We start from the raw sequence: 12,479 nt of genomic DNA, 5'->3' as shown, positions 1-12,479 counted from the left end.
GTTAGACACTTTTCCTGCACTACCTCATTTAGTGCTGTTTTCTGGCTCAAAGTCACCTGATCACCTTCCATCTAGCTCAGTCATATGGACTATGATGCCTTTGGAGATGCCTGACTTTCACAGGGGTTGCACACCGGATATCTGGCATAGCAGATATTTACATCACTATTCATAACAGTAGCCACATTACAATTACGAAGTAGCCACGGAAATAATTTTATGGTTGGAGACCACCACGACATGAGGAACTGTATTAAAGGGTCTCAGCATGAGGAAAGTTGAGAACTGTTCATCTAGATGAACATATGAAGTCCTGGAGAAAGGAGAAAATTATATATGATTCTCTAAGTGACTGACAGAGCTGTAAGCTTCATTCTGGCTCTAAATCTCACTCATGTTCCCCCTGTGTGTGCAGCAAACCAGTCAATACTACAAAACAAACAAACAAACAGAAAACAATATTTGCCAGCTAACAATATAGTAGGAAATGTGTTAATATTGAAAGATTTCTTTCTACCTGCATGCTTATAGCTAGGGATAGAAATGAGGATTTTTCACACATTACACAAGCACCCTACTCCCTTCACACACACACACACACACACACACACACACACACACACACACACACCCAGCTCTGCAAAATATTTGTCATAGAACAATTCTGAGAAGGTTCATTGCACACATGTTATTTTAAAGGGCGGGGATAGGGAAGAGAGGGAAGGAACAAGGAAAGGAGGAGAGAAAACAAACAAGGTAGGAAGAAAAGAAAGAAGCTACAAAAGTCTCATGGCTCCATTTTTACCTAAGGTTACAGAAAAGGTTAGACAAAAGGCAAATACATTGCCTAAGACCCCACAGCAACCGAGAGGCAGAGCCAGAGGTAAAACACAAAAGTCATGCTCTCCCCAATTCTTCCTCAACACTTAGGTGGATTTCTCCCTATGCTAAAACTAGCATCTCAATTAAAAAAAAAAAAAAAAAGGAAGGTAATCACTCTCTGAATCAGAATGGGAAAAAGGTTAAAGCCGTGTATTCCCCACCTCACCCCCCTCAGTTCTGGGCACCAAGCTGACAAACGTGGACTTTGGAAACAGACCTCCTGGATCATGAACCAGCCCACCACTGACTGATGAGCTCCTGTGACCTTGGGCACGGGACACAAAAGGAACTTTGCTCTTGGTAAACTCTCTTGAGACTGGATAAACGCTTCTAATCTTCCCGTTCACCCTTCAGTTGGGGCTTAAGGAATGAGGCATTACTGCCGACAGCCACAGAATTCCCATTTGCTTCCTGCGAATATAATTTCCCTGGGTCTTTTGTGTCCTTTTGACCAGACACTGGCCCAAGTGCTTTAACTCCCAAGTGTGGATTAACTCTTTTATCCTTTGAGAGATGTACAAACCCTCATCCTATTTGACGAATGGGGCAACTGAGACAGGGGGATTATATGAAAGAGCAGAACATTTACAGTAGTCGGTTTGGCTGAGCCTCCTGTTTACCAGGCTTTACAAATGAACTAGTTAGAGGGGAACACTGTTGCTAACGATGCTAAACAACGGTCTGCTAAAACGTTACCACTTTGGGCTGAGGTGGCAGCTCAGTCAGCCTGGTGCCTGCTGGGCAAGCATGAGGACCTGAGTTCAGATCCCCAAACACCCACAGAAAAGTCAAGCACCAGCATTTCCTGCCTGTGATCCTGGTGCTAGCCTTTAAATCTCTTAATATTTCTTGGGTTATGGTCTTGGCTGACTAGGTAAGGAATCCTAAAGCAAAGCACAAAGCACAAATGAATTACGGTCTTACATCCCAGACATAATCATAAAGGCATTTTTTTTAAACGAAAGTCCTTTTATCTGATTGTGGAGATTTTAAATTGTCTTCAAAAGCACATTGGAAATACGGTGAGAGCAAATTGATAAAACTAATCTCTGGAGCATCCCTCTTTTCTCCAAGAAGCTACCTAGAAGCATACGTTAAAAATATTTGTCTTCCTGTCTTTCAAGTACTACTTCATGTGGAAGATGGCAAGCTTTCAAATCCATCAGGTAAAATGGCATTTCCACGGTTTCCCATGGGCTTCCCTCCCACACAGTAGTCAGAGGGCTTAGGTGTGGACCTTCTATTTGATGGCTCCGGAAGCGGGGTGGGGGCGGGGGCTGACCATGAAGGCCAGGATCTCTGACTTGCAAGGCACTGTTCAAATATAACCATTGGCACTTGTGCACAGCACCGAGGAGCTGGAATCAAAGCAAATTTTCCATTTAACTGGAAGCCCCACCTCAACTTTGCTTGCTTCCGGGTTCCCCGGTTTAAACAGAAATGGAGGGTGAGGAGGAGGTGCAGCGGGAAGAGGGGGAGGGGAGGAAGAGGGCTGTGATTGGAGGGAGATTAGAAGGAGGGGGAAGGGTAGGAAGTGGGGGCAGCAACAACAGCCACTCAAACCTTAACAATTTATGTTCATTTCCACAGCTGTGGGGAAAATTTGAGATGATTAACTTTTGACAAAGAAGGGTTCATTTGGGCTCATAGCAAGATGGTAGCACATGGTCGTTTTAACCCCATAGTTCTGGACTTGTGGTAGCACCGTATGTCAGAGTGGTATGGTGGTGTGGCTGAAGACTGTTCACTTGATTGCCAAAAAGGGAAAGGAGGTTCCAGGGCCCCAATATTCCCTTCAACAGTAAGTACTCAATCACCTAACCTCCTTTTTTTTAAAAAAATATTTTATTTATTTATTATACATGAGTACACTGTAGCTGTCTTCAGACACACCAGAAGAGGGCCTCAGATCTCGTTACAGATGGTTGTGAGCCACCATGTGGTTGCTGGGATTTGAACTTAGGACCTCGGGAAGAGCAGTCGGTGCTATTAACCACTGAGTCATCTCTCCAGCCCCTACACCTAACCTCCTTTTATGAGGTTCACCTCCCAAACACTCTAGTGCTTCCTAACAACTACCGCCGTTGGGACAAGGCCTCAGCACCTTGCCTTGGGGGACTATAGCACGTGTGGTGTCTCTAAGCATCCATTCAAATATGGGCGTCTGGCATGACAGCAATTTAGGGGAATCTAGTCTTTACAGTTCAATAGGTGTGGCTTCCGCATCTAAGCCCTTATACTTCCTGGCATTCTTTCCCTGTTAATCCCAAGAAATCTTCTGACTGTATCAGAACTCTAGTGTTTTCTTTATTTTGACAAACTCAGGATTGGCTCAGTTTGTTGTATTACGGACCTCAAAATATTTTTGCTTGAAAATCTTGTGTAGTTTGCAACTCAGGGTCTCCTTTGTGGTAAGTTCAACGTACTTAATACTGACCTTTTTGATCTAACTTCCTCTTACTAGGTCCACCCCCCAAAGACTCTTATTATCCTTGAGCAATAAACTGCTGGATCCCTTCTTGGGCAGCTACTCCTTGGGGTAGCTGTTCACAGAAATGGTCATGGGTGAAGTACCAGCAGATAGTCTATCATTTGCGGGTCCCATGAATACCCCTTGGAGTTACTTCTGCCAATTTAAATACGGGGAAAGTAAAATTCTGAGAAAGGAAATAAAAGCTGACCAAGGGTCTCCAAGCCAGTGACTAAAACCCTGCTGTATCTCACATCGTGAGCTCTCCTCCCCCACCATGATCTCTAGTAATAAGAGGATGTGCTCCTTAGTAACAAATGAATTACCTGGAAAATATTCCTGTGGCGAGCAAAGTAGCCTCTACAATTATCTGCGTATGAAACTAGCCCTATTTTTTTTAATGCAGTATTCTGTCTTAAAGAAACGGTTGTAATCTATTGTACCAACAGTCAACAGCCTGAATCAGACGTGTTTATTTCATTGTGTGTTGATGGAGCATCTCACAGGAGGCACTCGCTAGGCAACAGTAACTATGACTTTTGGTCCAAATTCTATTACTGGCAGCTGTATGCACTATCTGAATCACATTTGCTTTTTATTTAGTGTTCTTGTAAACAGTATTAGCATCTCCAAAGTAATGACTAAGTCACACTAGTGAGTCACACTACCTCTCTTTGGGTGACATAAAGGCAAGTATCGCCAATTCATTAAGGGAATGCTTATTTTGGTTTCCTTATCTGTAAAATGAAATTCGGAAATACCAGCCACCTCCCAGAAGAAAAGTCAAATGAATGAATTAATTGTGCAACTACTCCCCCCCACCCCAAGCACTGTTTCGCCAGGCTTTATTACGAGAGTGGTTCGATTTTATAAAACAATGGTGGCAACATTAAAACAGCTTCCTATGCTAATACTTTAAATGGATTATAGGAAAATGTGATCCTAGTCATTCACACGGAGGCAGATGCCCAGAAAGAATAAGTGCTCAAGTCAGCTTTGTGTTTAAAACTATAATTGTTTAAAAAGTTGAAGTATATAAGGGGCTTAGACGGGGCCCTTTCATCGTCAATGGTAGACTTAAAACTAGCTGTAAGTATTAGAAGGTATTCCTGATTTTTCAAATTAAAAATTCCTCACAGTGAGATGTGTATTTTTTCATGACAGAAAACCATCTAGCTCAGTAAATTACCAAACATAATTCTAAGAACGGAAAAGAGGTTTCCACTGGTTTCTATGTATCGTTGGGCTATAGATCACTGGGGCTTTTAGACATTATAAATAGATACAAAAGGTTCAAAACATACTCTGGGAAAGGGCTTAAATTTAAAATAAAAACTTTCTAATGGGTTATAAAATTAAAAGAAAAAGCAAACAAACAATGCAAATGGTATTTCTACACCAAATTAATTTCATCCAAATACTAAAAACTCCATGTTAATCCTCTCGTTTTGATTGGCGCCTTTATGACACTGCGGTTCAGCCCCTACTGAGGGCCACCTGGAAACAGAGTTCACCAACCCCTCCTCTCCACACTTACAGCAGGAGGGGCAGACAGGCCAGGGCGAGTGCTCCACCCAGGAGAGCACACCAAAGGTCTCTGGTGAGGCCTACAAAAACGAAACATAAACTTTAGCAAAGACATCACAGATCCCTGCCAAGGCAACCCCAGAGGTCTGAGTTGGTCCTGAAAGCTGGAACGGTCTAATGTGTTTATTATTTCAGAAGTGTTAAGGGGTGGGGTTATACAGAAGCAGGGGCATTTGACCCCTGAGCTTTGTTTTGCAGTCCTTGGGTTTCCTACATCGTATTATAAGCCAGTTGCCATCTCTCCTCTCCCTTCCCAGGAGTCATCCGGCGAACAGTTCTAACAGTTTACCAGGCAGTCCACCCGTAGGACGGATGCCAGGGTGCAGCAAGACCTTTACAGCAAAAGCATGTTTCCCGTGTTAACTCTCTTCTTCATAATCCAGGAATTGGTGCGCTCTTACGGGGTAGTCGCTGGGCGTGTGGAGGACCCGCAGAATACAGCAGAAAGCTCATCACAGCGGCGTTTCTGTGGACCCCTCCACAGTTCTGAACATTGGCAGCAATCCCGTCTGTGTGCACACAAACACACACTGACAGAGCAATAATGAGATGGGATTTTACCCTGGAAGCACACTAAAATGGTCATCTGCTTCAGAGACTTCAAATACATCAAGGTAAAAAAAAAAGACGAAGAGGTTCTGAGCACCCACGAGGCTTTTGTTCCCAAGATGAACTGCTGTTAGTAACACAATAAAGTGTGTACAAAGCAAACCAACCCACACACCCCCCCACACCTCCCCCCCACCCACCCACACACACACACACCAGCCAGGCTCTGCCCTTCCCTCCAGACTTTATACAGCATCACAGCTACACATCAGAAATGCCCTTTCTGCAAAAATGACCCAGACTCGCTTTTCTACGTGTGAACTGTGGACAGATGGGTTTGCCTGGTTCTTTTCACGCCCCTTTTCTCGGGCGGTCACCCTAGCGAGCAAAGGCATTCTTTGCAAGGCTACCAGGAGATGTCTCAGCTGCCGTCTGTGTACAGAGAACACACAGAAAGGCCACCTAATCGCTCCCCGAAGAGTAGGCGCTAAGCCACAGCCCTCAAGAGAGCCAAGCACAGCCAACGGCTACAGGTGCACAGTCAAGTGCTACATTTGCATCCAGATAACCAAAGGGCAGCTATTGCTGTCTTTGTTTTCTAATGGTCTGGAGTATTGCCTCGATTGTGAACTTTCTTTTAATAGGAGTCTCATTACACTCTGGCAGCACTCAGAACTCAGCATCAGGACCATCGCCCTGGCACGATGTTCAGAGGGATCTGTAGTCTCTTGGCTGCAGGAGGGTGCAGCTGGCTTTTGAATATTCTGATGTCAACGAGGAGAGCCAGTGGCTTCTGACATCTGAAGGAAATAAGATGTTGGTCATGCGGCCTGGGCCTAGTATTAGCCAAGGCAATCAGGTGGGCAGGGATTGGGCTAGAGATGCTCTGGAACCTGATGAAAACTAAGGCAAGCATTGAAACGTCATCACAGAGCTAGCCTTCCCCCACGGCTCATTGCTCTGTCCACTTCCGTGGCCTCAGCTGCCACCTCTGATCTCTATTGTCTTCTCGGCATTAACTACCATTCACCCCATACAGATGTTGGAGGCTGGCAGGCAGAACGTCAGGGAAGCACTGCCTCAGAAAATGTATGTCCTGGGACTATCTGATTCTGTTTAGGATTCCTTCTCACTCAGACAATAAAGAAGAGAGTCCAGGTCTTCTTCAAGTAGAAGTTCCTTTCTTCTTTTAAGACAAGCAGTAGATGAAATTCCTGAAGGACAGTCTAAACTTAAGTCTTACGTCTTCCCCATCAGTATTGTCCATCATCACGGGACAATAGTAATATTGTACGCACAGCAAAGAAACAGAGATCTGAGAATTAATGGGGGCTCCCATGTCATTGGTTCAAACTTCTCTCTTACTAGTATTACTTTAGAGGCGAAAGATGTGTAGAAACAGAGGCACTTCCAAAAAACCAGTCCTACCTTCCTTTCCTTCAATTGAGGAAACAGGTTCAGAGAGGTCTAGATAATTCCCCAAAGTCACACAGCTCACTATCCAGGTTAAGAAAAGAACGCAGCTCCCTAATAACCAAGCTAGTGTGGTAGCCTGAAAGCAGCCAGGAAAATATAGCCATAGAGCACTACAACAGGCGTCCCTTGGATGACACATGCCACTTTTTTTTTTTGAAAAAAAAAAAAAAGAAAGAAAAAACAGGAGGCCTAATTATATGAGAAATGCCCCACCTTCTTCTTTTCTGGATAGACAGAAATAGGTAGGGAAGGGTAATGATAATGCCGGGCCTGGCCCCTGTAAACAGTTTCTTTTGGATGCCCATAATTAAGTGAAAAGGCAAAATGACTTGCAGCTTCTATAAACCAGCAAGGCGGGAGAGTCAACGGTCTCCATGAAAGAGAATCTGTACACAACACCACAGCCCCGACAGGAGAGCACCATTCAGGAATCTCATCTGGGTGTTCTCTCTCACCACTTAGGTGACTAATCTCAAAGGCAGAACTCCTGCAGCTGCTGCTGACTCACCTACTTAGCAGATAAGAGATCTCTCCTCAGAGATTTACATCCGAACCTTACCCTGATTTAAAGATGGCAACACTAAGGTGCTTGAGAGAAAGGGAGGTGTCCCCAGACTTGGATAACAGTGGAGGGGAAAGACCGCTGATTGTTCGCCTGGTTAAAATAACAAAGAAGAAAAGGATGTGCGTCCTCCCTTAGAAGAGCGAGTCCAAGAGCAGGGATAGGGAGCTGACCAATTCTTCTTGCTCTAAAAAAAAGGTAGAGGCTAAGAACCACAGAAGGCAAACTTGGAGCTCAAGTATACAAACAGGAAAGTAAACCAAAGGAGCCCTCCCTCTTTTGTTTGCTCCCCTAGTTCTCACTGCACCTACAACTTGACATTGCACTGCAGAGAGCTTCCCATCCTCGGTCCACTCACCACCCTAGTTCTGCACATTCCTAGCTTGGCCCTGTGTTAAAGAAAACTGCTAATCAGACATCCGTCGGCTTGCAATGAAGGCCAGGCACTGAATTAAAGGATCCAGATTTAGAAAGGCTTGCTCTTGCTTTGCTCCTTAGAGGTCATTTTCCTCTGGAATGTATTTCCCACTGTAATAGCAGTGAGCTACTGTGCAGGCACAGAGCTGCTCATCCCCGTGAGTCTTTTCTGCCACCATCTGAGAGACATCTTTATAACCATTTTACAAACATCATACCGATAACAGAACGGAAATCCCGTGATACCATTTGCCTAAGGTCATTTGTGTCACAGGTGGCAAAACAGGCATCAGCTTAAAAGTCGTCACCTAGAGTCCTCCCACTAACCATTGTCTAGGTGCTCCTAGAGATAGGATAAGAAACATGAAAGCAATGACCAAAGCTGAAAGACTAGTTATTTTGGCAGCCATCTGATTTCTAATGTTACCTAAGGCAGTGATAAGATTGCGATCAATCACCTGTCATTAGAGAACAAACGTTCGTTCACAATTTGCTATCTTCCCATCAAACAGTTAGACATAAATAAAATTTAGCAATTTTAATTGGTTTGGCACCAGCCTTCAGATTTCCATATGGTTATTTTCCCTGTTTTATGTTAAACGTAATCGACTTAGCACTTGAGTCTGAAAGTCTTGGCAGAATGTATCAATTAAAAACTACATAAATTAGAACCATTGGACGCACACACTGCAAACTGAGTGACTGCGAGGACAAGATGTTCAAATGCTCTTTTCACAAATATGTTAATTTTTCTATATAGCAACCACCATTGTCACCCACGTGACACAAATTTCATAGCCAAAAAAAAAAAGAGGAATTTTTTTCTAGTATAGTAAAAGCTAAAATTCTATTTGTTTATTTTCCGAGAGCTTCAGTGTTCCTAAAATAGTCCTTTCTGCATTGTTTTCAAGACAGATCTTTCCTGTCTCCTTATTTCTGAGAGTGACAGCCCTCACAACAACTCTGGAAGCCCCTGAGGAAGCTAAGACGTAAGCACAACAGGCGTAAACATGAACACACTCTGCTGACCGCAACTTTTACGTAAAGCGCCACTGGTGTTGCAGTATGGCCTCTCTAATGTAACCATTAGAATCTCGTGGTTTTTTAAAAGTAGCCGCTAGCCATTTCTGAGCCAGAGTCACAGCTTTCTTTAGATACCATAAATTCCTACGATTTGGAAGGAACACAAAGAGAAATCTCAAAAATACAAAACACATTTGGCATTGCAAGCGTAAGGCATGCACTGTTGTCCCTGGTTGCTCCTCAGGACTGTGTACTGATTTTCCAAATACTGAACTCCATCATCGGTGCTAAGTAAATCACAGAGCCATCCATCAAGCCCCAAGTGGCTGCTGATGGTATTTTCACACTTATTTAGCTCGACGGAAGGCTCAAAATGCCCGGTGTCCCCATGATTCTTTCAAAGCTATAAGATTTAAATTAAAATCCCTTAAAATATGAACATTATATTTTTTTTATTTATTGGGTAACGAGAGTATATTGAACGGGGGTGGGGGTGCAATAAGGGAAGTTGGTATCGATCCCATATTTACAGTAGACTATTTAATAACAATAGATTTTCCTCCCAGGCTAAGATAACATCAGATTAAAGAAGCCAAAAGCCTGGATCGTTTTCTTAGTGTCCAGTTCCCTTACACCATGCTCTCTCTCTCTCTACACATTCAGGGTGGCACAGAACATTTCTTTTTGGCTCTTGGATCAGGAGATTTGACAATAGGAAAGAGAATCTAATCCCCTCCTTCATTAGAAGGGATTTTTTTATTGATTTTAAGTCATTTCCAGAGCCCTCTCTTTCAGGGACAAGAATGTGAATTGCTAGAAGTATCCTTAAAGGAAACCTTGAAGGTCATTAGATTCCAGACAATGAATGCTTCCATTCAATGAGAGCACTGCCCTCTTTTTGCCTACAAACCCTTTATCAGCAGCATGTCCCCCCCAAAGGGCCTGCACTTTAACTTGGTCCAAACAGGTCACATTTCTAAAATACTTAACTGTCTCAAATATCTCTGGTCGGCAGCACTGAGTCACTGCTGCCACGGCCACCGCCACAGCATTTCGGGCTAGATCGACCTCTTTCTAGTTTTCAATGGAATTATTCCATGTAATCCTATTTACACAGCCATTTAATCAAAGCGAGAAAAGAGATTACAGAGCTCGCGCTTGTTTTGCAAAGAGGGCGCAGGGAACATCAATCCTACTGACTCTCAAAGTGACTCCACAGCGCACAGCTCTGCTTTGACTGTTGGACATTAACCTTGTCTGTCTCCTGTTTTCTTGTTTAAATAAGAAGGCTCGGACTCTCTTCCTGTGTCGGGGGCTGCCACACTCAGAGCAGCCACCATTATTCATGTAAGCGGATGCTACTTAAAAAAAAAAAAAAGAAAAGGAATAGCTACCCCACACTTGTTTATTATTCTACCAAACAGAAGGCATGTACACACCAAGCAATCAGGGCGAAACTTTTCTTTGTTGCAATTCTTAACATCCTCATCTCAAGAGCGGGATCTCAGGTGGGACGCTTTGGGTAAAAACTGACCTGCATGCAGGGGCGGATACCTGCCTTCCCCTGAGCCCCACTCAGGGCAAGTGTTCTAAGAAGAGCACCTCCAGGGTGACAGGCAGGCCATACTGCTTCCTTTATTCGTTTCTAAGCCAGGGAAAGGTGCTTTATTCTTGCTGTATCCTAAAGGGTTGTATCCCAGGCTAGATATCTATTTAAAATAAGACGTCCTATGAGTAATTTAATAAATTACTGGCAGCACATTGATGTCTTCATCTATGCTGAAAAAGAGCACAAACCCTCGAATCCCATCCCCTTCTACACATTTCAGAGATTTCAATCAACTATAGAATTGGGGGCGGGTGCGTGTGTGTGAGTGTGTGTGAAAGAGCAGCTTTACCCAACCTGCTGCAGATGACAGAACAAATTCGGAAAGGAAGAATCTTGAAGAGATAGCAACCACGAGGCTAAAAAGAACTGTAGAAGAGAACAAGATTACTACAGTGGCTCTTTCTACGCCCCCTCCCCCGTCAACGAAGAAAAGACATAATTGTACCCCCGGGCTGTGTTTTATGCATAAAGCGCAATTTAGAGACCCTGGACATTATCTCAATAACTATCCTTAGGAGATGCACATTAAAAAAAAAAAAGAAGAAGAAGAAGAAGAAGAAGAAGAAGAAGAAGAAGAAGAAGAAGAAGAAGAAGAAGAAGAAGAAGAAGAAGAAGAAGAAGAAGAAGAAGAAGAAGAAGAAGAAGAAGAAGAAGAAGAAGAAGAAAAAGAACTTTTACTGTTTTGTAATGGAAGGGGGTGTCATGCAGTGTGGAAGTACTGCTACTCCATCTAGAGCTTTCTGGAGGGCCCACCCAGAGCTGTGAACCCGGCCGACACCGCAGGCTGCCAAGTTTCCCTCGCCTGCTGGGCAGGTTCTGCACCCCGCCTGGCGCTGCCGCCTAGGAGCTCTGGGTTGGCTTCGCTCCAGCGGCTGCACCCGCGTCCGCACCGCGTCCCGCGCCCACCTGGGGACTGCACAGATAAATCTGACTGTGAGAGCGAGCGAGCGAGCGAGCGAGGGTAGCGCGTGGGAAGCTGTTTCATAATCTACCCGAATCCACAGGGAGAGACCTCCGGTCCAAAAAAACAAGCCTTCCCCGTGATAACTCGAACCCCCAGGCCGAAGAGGGAAGCCTGCATCTGCGGTTTGCCACTGACAGCTTCAAACTTCGCAGCTGCGGCTGCAAACTTGCCACAGGCTCACTCTCAGCCCTGGCTCTCCCCAGCTCCCGGGCTCACCCCCGGGGCGGCGGCTCCGGCTCGCACACCACGCCTGCCTCTCCCACACCCTCCTGGCTCACCGGGCGGGCGCAGCCCCACATGGCCCGGTTGCCGGTCCCAGGGCGCGCCGGGCTCCCCGGGGCTCCGGGAGTGATTTTCTTGGAAAGCCTCCGAGCTCCTCCCGGGCGTGCCCTACTCACTTGTGTCTTCTTCATAAGGAAAGGCAGCGCTGCGATCCAGCCCAGGCAGCGGTGTGGCGACTCCGTTTAGCTGTTCTGGAGCTCCAGCATATTGCACGAGCAGCGGCTGCAGATAGTCCCAGCATTGGGTAGCTCGAGCGCAGCGCCCCGTCCTTGGCCGTTGCTTTCCCGCGGCACTCTCAGTCCCGGTGACAGACAGCAAATGAAGCCCGGCTGCTGCGCCGCCAGCGCTTTTTATACAGCGCCCGCCCGCCCGCTCCGGACACGCCTCCTTCCCTTCCGGAGCCTCCGGGAGGCAAGCTGCGCGCTGAGCCTAGGCTGGGAGACCCGGGAGCGCGCTGAAGGGCGGGGATTGTCCCAGAGGTTGGACCGATCGAGCCTGGTGCGTCCCCTGTCTGGGTACTGGCCAGAGTCCATGAGGCACCGGGTGTCTCGGATGCGGCTGAACAACCTGCAGTAGCCGCCCGCGCCGCGCGCTGGGCTCCGAGAGTCCCAGCTCCTCCGCAGGCTCACCCAGCACTGTCCGGGGACCCGCGTTGGAC

The 12,479-nt window shown here is 45.7% G+C and overlaps 1 protein-coding gene across 4 annotated transcripts in view; it reads right to left on the bottom strand.

The window, feature by feature from the left end:
• Kitlg (KIT ligand) overlaps positions 1 to 12,139 on the bottom strand; it is an 82,808-nt gene extending 70,669 nt beyond the window's left edge. For 2 of the 4 annotated variants that reach the window (XM_032904655.1, XM_032904661.1), the window contains exon 1: positions 11,938 to 12,139. In XM_032904655.1, coding sequence (XP_032760546.1) covers positions 11,938 to 11,952 — 15 coding nt within the window. In that variant the 5' untranslated portion in view covers positions 11,953 to 12,139. Of the gene's footprint in view, positions 1 to 4,889; positions 5,236 to 11,937 lie in introns of those variants that run through there. The other 2 variants (XM_032904638.1, XM_032904645.1) reach the window with 1 other exon arrangement.
• Positions 12,140 to 12,479: the final 340 nt, after the last annotated feature.

Source organism: Rattus rattus, chromosome 1, assembly GCF_011064425.1.
Source record: "Rattus rattus isolate New Zealand chromosome 1, Rrattus_CSIRO_v1, whole genome shotgun sequence".
NCBI classification, from domain to species: domain Eukaryota; kingdom Metazoa; phylum Chordata; class Mammalia; order Rodentia; family Muridae; genus Rattus; species Rattus rattus.
Note: the sequence above shows the minus strand (reverse complement) of the source record. Positions and strands in the feature narration are given on the sequence as shown.